This window comes from Coregonus lavaretus (genome assembly GCF_964263955.1).
Source record: "Coregonus lavaretus genome assembly, chromosome: 20".
Classification (NCBI taxonomy): Eukaryota; Metazoa; Chordata; class Actinopteri; order Salmoniformes; family Salmonidae; genus Coregonus; species Coregonus lavaretus.
In genome coordinates this window covers 46,167,027-46,180,944 of record NC_140007.1, presented here as the reverse complement: position 1 = coordinate 46,180,944, position 13,918 = coordinate 46,167,027, and the positions used below count along the sequence as shown (strand labels likewise).

Below are 13,918 nucleotides of genomic sequence, written 5' to 3'. Positions count from 1 at the left end.
CTAGGGACAATCGCATGCCTGTGTCGTGTGTTTGACAATCTGCTCGATCGTGTCTGGGTTGGGGGGGTGTTGGGGGGTGGTGGTTGCCACCCCAGTCTAGGCCTAACAGCCATACGTTCAGAGTGATCTCTGTATGTGATGGGATTATAGAATATTATGGGCATTGGGCAGGAATGTGTGTGTGGAGTGGTACCGATGGAAGGGTATTGAACGTGGTTTCCATGTGTTTGATACCATTCCATTCACTCCGTTCCAGCCATTTTACTACGAGCCCGTCCTCCCCTCAGCATCCTCGTGTGAAGCCCAGTCGTGTCTGGGTAGATTCATATTTAGGTTTGTTATGGAGGCCTAGCTCTTCTTAATGTAAACACCTATTTTATTCCTGTTTTTTTTTTTTTTTTTTTTTTTTTTTTTTCATTTTTATAGTCTAAAATAACCTCTTGAGAGTTTAGAGGTCGTTTTTAGGCTGCTTCGTTGTGCAATAGGCATACCTGATCCATCCTTTTAACAAACAATAGTTAAAAATCCACCCCACCCTGTTGAACTTAAAATACGGTTCACTGGGTTGGTAGTCAGCCTCGCCCTACTGAACTAATAGTGTTCACTGGGTTGGTAGGAGTGTAGACCTACAGTAGAGGAGAAGCCCTTGTAACTACAAGACAGTCCCCTGTCTTTGTCCCTTTTTATATCAATGAAGCCATTTTAATGTTATTTTCAATCGAACCATTGAGAGGCTTAATCTTTTCATTTTAATTTATTGGTAGAGACATTCATCAGGTATTGGATACAAGCGGTTGCTGTGTGCTAATATCTCTTAACTTGTTTCCTCTGTATTTCTGCAGACTACTTTTTGTTCTATGCGCCTGTTAATTAGTCAGACAGTCAAAGGCTGCGTTGACACAGCCAGCCCAATTCTGATGTTTTGTCCAATTATTGGCAAAGGATCTGATTGGTCAAAATACCAATTAGTGGAAACCTATCAGAATTGGGCTGCCTGTTTTTAAAGGCAGCCTTTTTGTCTGTGACTAACTCCTTAGTGGCTTCCTTCTGCTTAATCTATTCTAAACCAAGTGAGGCTGGTTTTCAGTCATGTTCTAAAGGAGAACTCCCTTCTCTTTCTTCTGTCTACCCTCTCCTCTCCTCCCATCTCTCTCTCTCTGTCTCTCTCTCTCTCTCTCTCTCTCTCTCTCTCTCTCTCTCTCTCTCTCTCTCTCTGTCTCTCTGTGTCTCTCTGTCTGTCTGTCTCTCTCTCCTTACAGGTATAAGAAGACTTCTGAGACCCTCTCTGTGGCGGGACAGAAGACCACTGCTGCCTTCTCCACCATGGGCACTGCCCTCAGCAGGAAACTGGGAGACATGAGGTACAGACCAAGACACAAAATGGCCGCCGCCGGCCCTTCCTGTAGAACAGGGGTGCAAACCATAGAAATATAATTACTAGAATGAGAAGAACAAAAAGCCCCTCGGATAACAAACGTTTCGCTGTTACAGAACAGTGACTTGGGTACGTTAATTGTAGTAGTTCTATTAAATGGGCCAACCCTCTTGGCGAGCGCTACAACCCTAATCTACCAATCACCTGCACCTCAGGACCTGGATTAGCTGAATCAGGAATTACAGCAGGACTGGAGCAAATGCCCAGTGTACTACCCAGTAGTTATCCGGGAAGAGGGTTGGCTACCCCTGGTGTAGAAAACGTCATCCCAGTCATTTTTGAAACTCTCCTAGGAGTTTACTGTAGCAGACACTGTAGCATTTAGGCTAACCATAGACTTGACTGACACATGCCTTGGTCTGCAGTCAAGCCAACTTGGTTGCCACCGTAGCATTTAGGCTAACCATAGACTTGACTGACACATGCCTTGGTCTGCAGTCAAGCCAACTTGGTTGCCACCGTAGCATTTAGGCTAACCATAGACTTGACTGACACATGCCTTGGTCTGCAGTCAAGCCAACTTGGTTGCCACCGTAGCATTTAGGCTAACCATAGACTTGACTGACACATGCCTTGGTCTGCAGTCAAGCCAACTTGGTTGCCACCGTAGCATTTAGGCTAACCATAGACTTGACTGACAAATGCCTTGGTCTGCAGTCAAGCCAACTTGGTTGCTCCAACGTTAACTAGTTAATAGCTATACTGAACAAAAATATAAACGCAACAATTTCTAAGATTTTACTGAGTTACAGTTCCTATAAGAAAATCAGTCAATTTAAATAAATTAATTAGGCCCTAATCTATGGATTTCACATTACTGGGAATACAGATATGCATCTGTTGTTCACAGATGCCTTTAAAAAAAAAAGATAGGGGCGTGGTTCAGAAAACCAGTCAGTATCTGGTGTGACCACCATTTGCTTCATGCAACACATCTCCTTCACATAGAGTTGATCAGGCTGTTGATTGTGGCCTGTGGAATGTTCCACTCCTCTTCAATGGCTGAGCGAAGTTGCTGGATATTGGCGTGAACTGGAACACGTCGATCCAGAGCATCCCAAACATGCTCAATGGGTGACATGTCTGGTGAGTGTGCAGGCCATGGAAGAACTGGGACATTTTCAGCTTCCAGGAATTGTGTACAAATCCTTGCGACATGGGGCTGTGCATTATCATGCTGAAACATGAGGTGATGGAGGCGGATGAATGGCACGACAATGGGCCTCAGGATCTCGTCACGGTATCTTTGTGCATTCAAATTGCCATTGATAAAATGCAATTGTGTTCGTTGTCTGTAGTTTATGCCTGCCCCTACCATAACCCAACCACACTGCCACCTTGGAGCACTATGTTCACAACGTTGACATCACCGGTTGGACGTACTGCCAAATTCTCTAAAACGACGTTGGAGTTGGCTTATGGTAGAGAAATGAACATTAAATTCTCTGGAAATGGCTCTGGTGGTCATTCCTGCAGTCCGCATGCCAATTGCACGCTCCATCAAAACTTGAGACATCTGTGGCATTGTTGTGACAACTGCACATGGTGCACCTGTGTAATGATCATGCTGTTTAATCAGCTTCTTGATATGCCACACCTGTCAGGTGGATGGATTATCTTGGGAAAGGAGAAATGCTCACTAACAGGGATGTAAACAAATTTGTGCACAAAATGAGAAGCTTTTTGTGCATATAGAACATTTCGGGGACCTTTTTTTTATTTCAGCTCATGAAACATGCGACCAACACTTTACATGTTGCGTTTATATTTTTGTTCAGTGTAGATACTAGCCGTGATGACGTCAAAGGACCTTAGCTGTAAAAAAGTATGTTAAAGATAACCAAAATGCCCCACCTTGGTTCTTTGTCTGAAGGCCTTTTTAATGTGGTTCAATTCAACACTCAGTCATTCATGTTATAAATAATCCGTCTATCCATTCATCACCTACACTTTAATAACCCCCCTAATAGCATACTAAAACTCAAGTATCTACGTGATCTGGGAATATGCTTGTTCATTAACATTGACGTTTCCAAGTCCACTTCAGTGTGTGTGTGCAACTGTGTGTGTGTGTGTTGGCATCCCCCATGTCCTAGCAGTGTTTTTGGATCCATTACCCTGTCTTAGCAGTGTTTTTGGATCCATTACCCTGTCCCAGCATGGTTTTTGGATCCATTACCCTGTCCTAGCAGTGTTTTTGGATCCATTACCCTGTCCCAGCATGGTTTTTGGATCCATTACCCTGTCCTAGCAGTGTTTTTGGATCCATTACCCTGTCCTAGCAGTGTTTTTGGATCCATTACCCTGTCCTAGCAGGGTTTTTGGATCCATTACCCTGTCCTAGCCGTGTTTTTGGATCCATTACCCTGTCCTAGCCGTGTTTTTGGATCCATTACCCTGTCCTAGCAGTGTTTTTGGATCCATTACCCTGTCCTAGCAGTGTTTTTGGATCCATTACCCTGTCCTAGCAGGGTTTTTGGATCCATTACCCTGTCCTAGCAGTGTTTTTGGATCCATTACCCTGTCCTAGCAGGGTTTTTGGATCCATTACCCTGTCCTAGCAGGGTTTTTGGATCCATTACCCTGTCCTAGCAGGGTTTTTGGATCCATTACCCTGTCCCAGCAGTGTTTTTGGATCCATTGCCCTGTCCTAGCAGTGTTTTTGGATCCATTACCCTGTCCTAGCCGGGTTTTTGGATCCATTACCATGTCCTAGCAACTATTTCCTTTCCTCCTTTCCTGCCTGTCTGCCTGCCTCAATGTGTCTAATGACCTTCTGTTCCTTGGCTTGTTCTGTTTGTCCCATTTTTGATCAAAGTTTTGTTTTTCTTCATTTTCATCAATCCATCACCAAGCCTGAATAAGTGATGTACAGATACTGGTCTTAAATACCCCTACAGCAGGGCTGCACCACATGTGCCCCTGTTCAATGCCATCTAACCACCATTGCTACCAGATTTGGTTCAAAAAATGGCTGACCTGCGTATATTTACTGGTCCTTTTTTAAAAATTATGTCAATATCTGTTTGTGTCCCAAATGGCTCCCTTTTCCATATATATAGTGCATTACTTTTGACCTGAGCCCTATGGTCAAAAGTAATGCACTAAATAGGGTGCCATGCCATTTTTAGGACACTTCCTCTGCAAGTGGCCTCCTTGCGACCCCTGTCCTACAGTAGCTCATCTATGCCCTGCCTGATTGGCTAGCTCTGATTGGCCCGCCCACTGCCTGTTCCTCACCCCTGTTTTTTTGTTTTTCCTGTTTTAATTGTTGCGGCTGGTCTGCAGAGCGCTGCCTTTCTCGAACTCCTTTGGGTAAGAGTACTCTGTGCTGCTGGGACCGAAACATCCCAATCAGCTACTTCATCAACTCCTACAGCAGATCTTATCAGTAAAAACAGCTAGTCTGTATGCTGCTCTGCTGCAGAAGTATATTCATTTTACGTTTTTATTGAATGCTAATTTGTCACCCCTCTTGCTGTTATGATCATGAATATCCTATTGATTGTATTATTTTAGAGGAGTTCAGTTCATTCAATTCCCTCTGCATGTGAGGTATGAATATTTAATCTGATTGTTTGGCTGAAGTGGCCACCAGGGGGCAGTCTCCTCAACTTGCACCGAACTGTCTGCAGCCATTCTATAACTGTGTTCTACTGACCGTCTGCTCCACTGCTCTCTCTTTAATCTTTCTGTCCCATAGAGATAGTTAGAGGAAGCAACATTGTATCTGTCTCATTATGGCGTCTGTGAGCATGGGCAGCGCCGTTGAGGCCATCTTCATTTTTGAAGTAGTTCATTTTCTTCTTCTACTTCTATAAGTTGGTAAACGAACTGAAAGGAAGCATACTGCCACCTATAGTGTGTCGTTTGAACAGGTATAAAGCCAAGGTTGGCGATTTACTGCCACCTGCAGTTAGGGAATGTTTTCTCACAAGTATAATTAATTGGCTGATCCCTCCTGATGACCTGGATGGCATCATGTGATCTTTAACCCATAGGAAGACCCACCCAGTTGACTACTTAAAAATGGTGAAAGTCATCAATGGCAGTGCCCATGCTAAAACAGGCTTTTGGGCTCTAGAGTTCTCTCTTTCTCTGGTCTGTCCTCTCTGCTTGGCTCCTAACGCTCACACTTCACTTCCTTGTCTCCCTCCCTTTTAACGCTTACAAAGTAGCAACTACTCCATTCGCCAATCGATAAGTATGCCAGCGATGAGGTAAATTTGGCTCACGCACTTTTATTTTATTAAAGTTGAGTATTTTTATTTTATTTATCCCATTAGTCATTTTAGATGGACAGCTGTTGTGTAGTCTTTTTTGTGATGGTGGTGTTTATATAAAATAATTATACTTTTGTTATTGGAAGATTGCTGGTGATCAGGATTGTAGAGTCCCACAAACAATATCATATAAAGAGACTCATTTTAAAGCAACTCTCTAAAGATTGCTTTGCTTTATCTTGGCCAGGTCGCAGTTGTAAATGAGAACTTGTTCTCAACTGGCTTACCTGGTTAAATAAAGGTTAAATTTAAATTTTTGTAAAAACAAGCGTATGACCAGATGAGTAAAGATGTCATCTCCAACAGGTTAACCCTGGATTAATGAATCTGGTGGTTGAGCATCTTTAGTATTATAAATGTACCATAACCCCTTATGGGAGTGGATCATTATTTTAGCGTTAGTCCAGTGTTTTCTATCGTGAATGAACACTTCTGAAAAGTTTTATTTTTGCTTAGTCATATTATATATTATATAGATATTCCTATGTGCTCATTTGTGGAATGTTTTTGCTTGAATGTTTCGTAATATCTGTTTTGCAGAAACTCTCCAACCTTCAAGTCGTTCGAGGACAAAGTTGGAAACATCAAGGTGAGCTAAAGGTGGTTGTCATGGGCAGACGATGACAGTGTACTTAGTACAGGGGATTGCAAACTGTTTTGTCAGGGTCCCCTTTTTGATAGCAAATTCACCAGGGACCCCCTCATAATATCAGAACACAACTTACTTTCGAGTGTGATTTATAAAATGGCACACAAGCAGTTTTACTATGACTTCTGCAGTGCAAGGCCTGACTAATCAAGTCTCGGGCCCTGGGAGGAAAAAAATAAAACATTTTAAAGGCTCCCCTCTCGGCATCAGAGAAAATGTTGCCATTTTAAAGCTTATTTCTTGTTATTCTACACGTTTTGTCATGGGTCATAGTGTGCCATTTGCAGTTTTAACCTTTTTAAAGAGATTCTCCAGTACTTTTGTATACTTTTTAGCCAGTAGTTCTCACAAGCCAAAAGTGGTCCCCGAAAATTGCGTACTACGCTGTTGCTCTCTCTCTTTGCTGTGTCCACTGAGCCGTTGGGCCCGCCCTGCAACCTCATTGGATAACGCTGGACAGGCCTCTTGCTCGCTGTCACTCAAATGCGGAGGGGATGAAGCTCATTGGCTGGAACTTGAATTGCTAGGGGGCTGGCACACGTGGGGGGGAAAAGTAGGGGAAATGGCACGGCACACCAAGAAAACAGCGGCTTTCGAACTAGGGATTTTGTATAATTCCGCTCATAGATTATGCATGTATGAATTACACATTGACACATCTAGCCCAAAGCGGGAGGTTTAAAAAAAAAAACGTTCTTAGTCGCCAAAGTACCGGCGCATATCTTTACAATGCATTTATGTTCAAAACAAAAAAATTGGCAAATACAAGATTTGTATTATTGTGGATACCAATATCCCTGCGAGCCACGCAGGCCCATGTTGTGCATCCAAGGGTTAAGAACATAAATTGTGAATGAATAATATTACATTGCACCCTCAACTTTTTCCATGGATCCCCTTGTCCAAAAATATGTTTTAATCTGCTATTGCTTGCAACATTAAATAAATACATATTTTTTTTACGTCTGGCCGCGGACCCCCCTGCAGTACCTGGACCCTACTTTGGGATCTCCTGTACTCGTAGACCCAACACAACTCAATTTGAACTGGAATGTACTAACAAGTCAAATGGAAAAGTAGATATTTTCTAGTTTGTACATCTCATTTGTATCTGTAGTGTGCTGCAGCATATATTTTGCCGTGCTGCCAACAAGTGTACCCTACAAATTAGTTAAGAGGTTATATTTTTTTATTTTATTTTATTTATATTTTATTATTCTCAACTGTCTCTCAAACACCTCTTTTTTTTAAATGAGGTGAGAAAATGAAATGACTGTCTCCCTGAAGATGTACCATCTATTCTGTTCACAGTTGGGCTGATTTAAGTGTCCCTGCACTGCAGTACAGGTAATGAAAACGTGGGTGGCGAAGTGGATGTAATTGCACCTAATATTTACTAACAGGCTTGTGTGGGTTATTGTTAGATTGCATTCTAGCTTGGTGTCACCCTGGGGGAGAGTTTGTCACATTAATGATTTCCTGGTGCTGCAGCACAGGCATTTTGCCACTGGAATTTTTGCCCATTCTTCAAGGCAAAACTGCTCCAGCTCCTTCAAGTTGGATGGGTTCCGCTGGTGTACAGCAATCTTTAAGTCATACCACAGATTCTCAATTGGATTGAGGTCTGGGCTTTGACTAGGCCATTCAAATCAAGTTTTATTTGTCACATACACACGCTTAACTCGGGTAGGAAATCCCCCCTTTGTGAGCTTAACTCGGGTAGGAAATCTGCGGTTGCGGGCGGTGCAGATGCCGTACCAGGCGGTGATACAGCCCGACAGGATGCTCTCAATTGTACATCTGTAAAAGTTTTGGGTGCCAAGCCAAATTTCTTCTGCCTCCTGAGGTTGAAGAGGCTCTGTTGCGCCTTCTTCACGACACTGTCTGCGTGGGTGGACCATTTCAATTTGTCAGTGATGTGTACGCCAAGGAACTTGAAGCTTTCCACCTTCTCCACTGCGGTCCCGTCGATGTGGATAGGGGGGTGCACCCTCTGCTGTTTCCTGAAGTCCACGATCATCTCCAAGACATTTTAAATGTTTCACCTTAAACCACTTGAGTGTTGCTTTAGCAGTATGCTTAGGGTCATTGTCCTGCTGGAAGGTGAACCTCCGTCCCAGTCTCAAATCTCTGGAAGACTGAAACAGGTTTCCCTCAAGAATTTCCCTGTATTTAGCGCCATCCGTCATTCCTTCAATTCTGACCAGTTTCCCAGTCCCTGCCGATGGAAAAACATCCCCACAACATGATGCTGCCACCTCCATGCTTCACTGTGGGGATGGTGTTCTTGGGGTGATGAGAGGTGTTGGGTTTACACCAGACATAGCGTTTTCCTTGATGTCCAAAAAGCTCAATTTTAGTCTAATCTGACCAGAGTATCTTCTTCCATATGTTTGGGGAGTCTCCCACATGCCTTTTGGCAAACACCAAACGTGTTTGCTTATTTTTTTCTTTAAGCAATGGATTTTTTCTGGCCACTCTTCCGTAAAGCCCAGCTCTGTGGAGTGTACGGCTTAAAGTGGTCCTATGGACAAATACTCCAATCTCCGCTGTGGCACTTTGCAGTTCCTTCAGGGATATCTTTGGTCTCTTTGTTGCCTCTCTGATTAATGCCCTCCTTGCCTGGTCCGTGAGTTTTGGTGGGCGGCCCTCTCTTGGCAGGTTTGTTGTGGAGCCATATTCTTTCAATTTTTTTATAATGGATTTAATGGTGCTCCGTGGGATGTTCAAAGTTTCTGATATTTTGTTATAACCCAACCCTGATCTGTACTTCTCCACAACTTTGTCCCTGACCTGTTTAGAGAGCTCCTTGGTCTTCGTGGTGCCCCTTGCTTGGTGGTGCCCCTTGCTTGGTGGTGCCCCTTGCTTGGTGGTGCCCCTTGCTTGGTGGTGCCCCTTGCTTGGTGGTGCCCCTTGCTTGGTGGTGCCCCTTGCTTAGTGGTGTTGCAGACTCTTGGGCCTTTCAGAACAGGTGTGACACTTAGATTGCACACAGGTGGACTTTATTTAACTAATTATGTGACTTCTGAAGGTAATTGGTTGCACCAGATCTTATTTAGGGGCTTCATAGCAAAGGGGGTGAATACATATGCACGCACCACTTTTCCGTTATTTATTTTTTTGCATTTTTTGAAAGAAGTTATTTTTTTCATTCCACTTCAACAATTTGGACTATTTTGTGTATGTCCATTACATGAACTCAAAATAAAAATCCATTTTAAATTACAGGTTGTAATGCAACAAAATAGGAAAAACGCCAAGGGGGATGAATACTTTTGCAAGGCGCTGTATATACTGGGTTAATCTCTCGTACACAGCTCCTTTGAATGAAATGACTTACGGAAGATTTCCCATCACGTTGATCTGTTCTTTTTCCCCTTCCTCCCCTTCCTCCTCCCCTTCCTCCTCCCCTTCCTCCTCTCCTTCCTCCTCTTCCCCTTCCTTCAGTACATGGTGGTTGGAACCAGAGGTAACGGAGAAGCTGTCCAGTCCCCGACCGAAACGAACCCCGTTCAGGACAACGCACCCTTCTGAAGCTCCTCCTTCCTCTCTTATCACCGGGACTGTGACGACGACATCATTAAGCGCCTCATCACTGAGTGACCCTTGACCTGTGACATCACCCTCAACACCATATGCCATTACTCACTACTGCCTCCCTCCACCTCCTCAGTTACCTATAGCCCAGTCCTAAATGGGCCCTTGGCTCCTACCCCCCCCCCAAGGACCTTGGCTCCTACCCCCCCCCTAGGGCCTTGGCTCCTACCCCCCCCCCCTAGGGCCTTGGCTCCTACCCCCCCCCCCAGGGCCTTGGCTCCTACCCCCCCCCCTAGGCCCTTGGCTCCTACCCCCCCCCTAGGCCCTTGGCTCCTACCCCCCCCTAGGGCCTTGGCTCCTACCCCCCCCCAGGCCCTTGGCTCCTACCCCCCCCCTAGGCCCTTGGCTCCTACCCCCCCCTAGGCCCTTGGCTCCTACCCCCCCCCCTAGCCCCTTGGCTCCTACCCCTAGCCCCTTGGCTCCTACCCCCCCCCTAGTCCCTTGGCTCCTACCCCCCCCCCCCCCTATTCCCTTGGCTCCTACCCCCTAGACCCTTGGCTCCTACCCCCCCCCCCTAGTCCCTTGGCTCCTACCCCCCCCTAGGCCCTTGTGGAGATCTTAAAGGACTGGATAGGTGTAAGCAATATGGCAACAATTCCACCTATCGTATGACAAGGTGGAGCCGCTACCATGTTGTTTAAACCTATCCCATTCTGATGAGCTAGGTTGATTTGTTGCCAGATTGCTTGCTCCTATCTAGTCCATTCAGATCTACACAAGTGCCTGAATGTCCCTTCTCAGTCCCCTTGCCTACTAAAAGCATATCTCATCTTAATCAACCACAAAAGGACAACAGCTTACACGACATCAAATCACCACCGCTTGTAAAAAATAAACACCTAACAAACTACGTTAAACCATTTTGTATTATAAAACTATTTTACACTGCTTGGCGAAATGTTTTTACATAACTTTTATCTATGTGTAAAATATATATATATGAATAGATATATTGTAAACAATACTGCAAGTCGGCATTCATCGGTAGGTAAGGAGGACGGGGAGTCTCGGGAAAAACAAGTGCAAAAATGAAAATAAAAACACTGAATACAACAATGATCTCTGCCGAGCATTTACTTCAGTTTATTTTCTACACTGAATACAATGTGAAGCAAAGCTTTGCCGAATAGCTAGCTAGCTACCTTGCGAATGTAGAAACTATCTTTCGCCCTTACTCTTTGACTCCTATTGCTTTGTTACTTTGCTGGTAGAAAAGTTTCTCTCCTCCTTTTGGTTATTGTTTTCTTTTTAAGTTGTAGAAGAGGGTTGAAAGAAAGGGGAGGGTTTTGTCACTCTTTATGTGTAGGCTCAGTGTTTGCTGCTATTGCGCCACATCTGAAATGATCTACTATGAAATACAGCCCAGACATCTCTGACATTTCAGACATCTCTGACATTTTATTATATGAGGAATGGTCCCCATGCCCCAACACTAAGCCCCCACCGCACTCGTGTACACACACTTGTCTCGTACACACCATACACTCGTACACACATACTCGTACACACACACTTGTCTCGTACACACCATACACTCGTACACACACACACTTCTCTCGTACACACCATACACTCGTACACACACACACTTGTCTCGTACACACCATACACTCGTACACACACACTTGTCTCGTACACACCACATACTCGTACACACCATACACTCGTACACACACACTTGTCTCGTACACACCATACACTCGTACACACACACACTTGTCTCGTACACACCATACACTCGTACACACACACACACACTCCCACCTACTTAGATTGTATTATTATTATTGCCTGGTTTTAGTGTATTACTCCTGTCCAGGGGATGGGATGTTCAGTTTGCCTTTATCTATCCTACTTAAGTAATTTTTCCGTGTTTTTTTGTATCGGTTTGTGTTAATTTTTAGTAGTGCCGATCATATTTGGGTGATGTATTTTAGATTGTTCTCTCTTGGGTGGAGTGTAAGGGTCATTTTTTGTATTTAATTGCCATCTGAAAATCGTTGCCAATAAACCTGCCTGTTACAGATCTCCCGCTCAAATGAATCCTAAAGTTTAGGTTTATTAGGATCCCCGTTTAGCTGTTGCACATGCAGCAGCTACTCTTCCTGGGGTCTACATAAAACAAAATACATGACCGAGAACAGAACAGTTGTAGACTAGAACAAAAATATAATATTACATTAAATTATAATAACTACAGTTAAATTGTATGCCATAGATGGTAGGTTTACTACTATCTGGACCGGTTTCCCAGACCCATAGAATCTCAGTTGAGAATACCTTTTTAGTCCAGGACCAGGCTTAATCTGTGTTGGCAGACCGGCCCTGACATGAAGCCCAATTCTGATGTTTTGGCCAATTTTTGTTAAAAGATCTGATCTGATTGGTCAAAAGACCAGAATTGGGCTGCCTTTTGTAAACACAGTTTAAGTACAGTAGGTTTCTATTGGCTCTGGTTATGACATGGCAAGGAGAAAGGCAGATGCTGCAAAAACATGTTGGAGTCAAATGTACATTTTTGCAACGGGATGAAAGAATGAATATATATCGCTTTATTTAGGATGTGAGCCTAGTTGTAGACATTTAAAGGGATCAGATAGGCGAATGTTGGCTGAATAAAAAAAATAAAGTGGTTTGTCGTATGTTTGGATATCAATAAAGCATTCCTTTAAATAAAGAGCATTGTGTGGTTAGTGTTTAAATTGTATCCAATTTTATTTTACCTCAGCAGTTCGTAAAGGGGGGGATTTCCTACCCGAGTTAAACGTGTGTAAATATAACTTAATTACCTTTTTATGCACATTTCTCTCTACATGTATTCTGACATTGAACTCAAGCATGAGAATAGCATGCTGTTCACCCGTTATTTGCTTGGGGTGGAGATCAATGGAATGAAGGTGTGTCTACAGATACACCATGTTCTGACCTTCACTTAATTCCCTCATAATTCCACCACCTTTATGCAGTGGCGTGTATTCATGGATGCCAAAGACAGCCAGGTTTCCCAAAAAATGTGACAAAAAAAGATATCTCAATTATACAACCATTTCTCTTTTTGTCTCTCTGTGTGTGTGTTTTCATAATTTTCCTTCAATTCACTATTGGCTGGATTTTACCAGAGAAATCATCCGAGCAAGGGGAACAGCGCCCCTCTGTCTCAGTATGTGTAGCCCATGTATCTGATTCTGTCTGGACAAAATGAGTATGACACGTTGCTGCCGTAGCATTTGATTGATTCCAGCGAGCATATATAAAATATAATAATTCGCCAATCAGCATTGAGCTGAGCTGAACTGTGGGTGGTCCTGGCGCAGCAAAACATCACCAAGGTAGAGCAGTTTTGGATTTGGCTTCACGCAAAAAGCAAAAAGTCATTGTCAGAAAAAACGTAGCTATGTTTCTGGCATTTGGTTTCTGGTCTGCTTGTGACGTGACCTGCAGTAGATACTGTAGCTAGCTAAATCGGCCCTTTCCTAAGCCATGGATGGAGTTAGGGTTTTGACTTGGTGCTTTTATTTAATTTAATTATCCACACAGGCCAAAGATTAGGCTATAACTGCGATTCTGATCTAACCATAAATGCATACATTGTGCCACTGGCCTGAGATGATTGAAGTTCAATATGTAGCTTATTAGGTGCTTAGCTGGTTCATTGTTGCCCATGCAATGAAGTTAGGCTAGCAAGCATGTTAAATAATAATAATATGCCATGTAGCAGACGCTTTTATCCAAAGTGACTTACAGTCATGTGTGCATACATTTTTTTTGTGTAACCCGGGGATCGAACCCACTACCTTCGTGTTACAAGCGCCGTGCTCTACCAGCTGAGCTACAGAGGACCACATGTTAATGGTTTATCATAGTCCAAAACGTGTAAGCATCTGCACAATAGGGTTATAGAATATTGGACCGTTGGCGTTCATACTTCTCGCATTTTCCAGCGCAGCATAACAA

General features: G+C 43.6%; 1 protein-coding gene across 4 annotated transcripts in view; it reads left to right on the top strand.

Annotated features, from left to right (window-relative positions):
* LOC311148377 (tumor protein D54-like) overlaps nucleotides 1–10,122 on the top strand; it is a 29,160-nt gene extending 19,038 nt beyond the window's left edge. For 3 of the 4 annotated variants that reach the window (XM_084185329.1, XM_084185330.1, XM_084185328.1), the window contains 3 exons: nucleotides 1,260–1,361; nucleotides 6,259–6,307; nucleotides 9,815–10,122. In XM_084185329.1, the coding sequence (XP_084041455.1) occupies nucleotides 1,260–1,361; nucleotides 6,259–6,307; nucleotides 9,815–9,901 (238 nt within the window). In that variant the 3' untranslated portion in view covers nucleotides 9,902–10,122. Of the gene's footprint in view, nucleotides 1–1,259; nucleotides 1,362–6,258; nucleotides 6,308–7,678; nucleotides 7,715–9,814 lie in introns of all 4 variants that reach the window. The other variant, XM_084185331.1, reaches the window with a different exon arrangement.
* The last annotated feature ends 3,796 nt before the right edge of the window (nucleotides 10,123–13,918 follow it).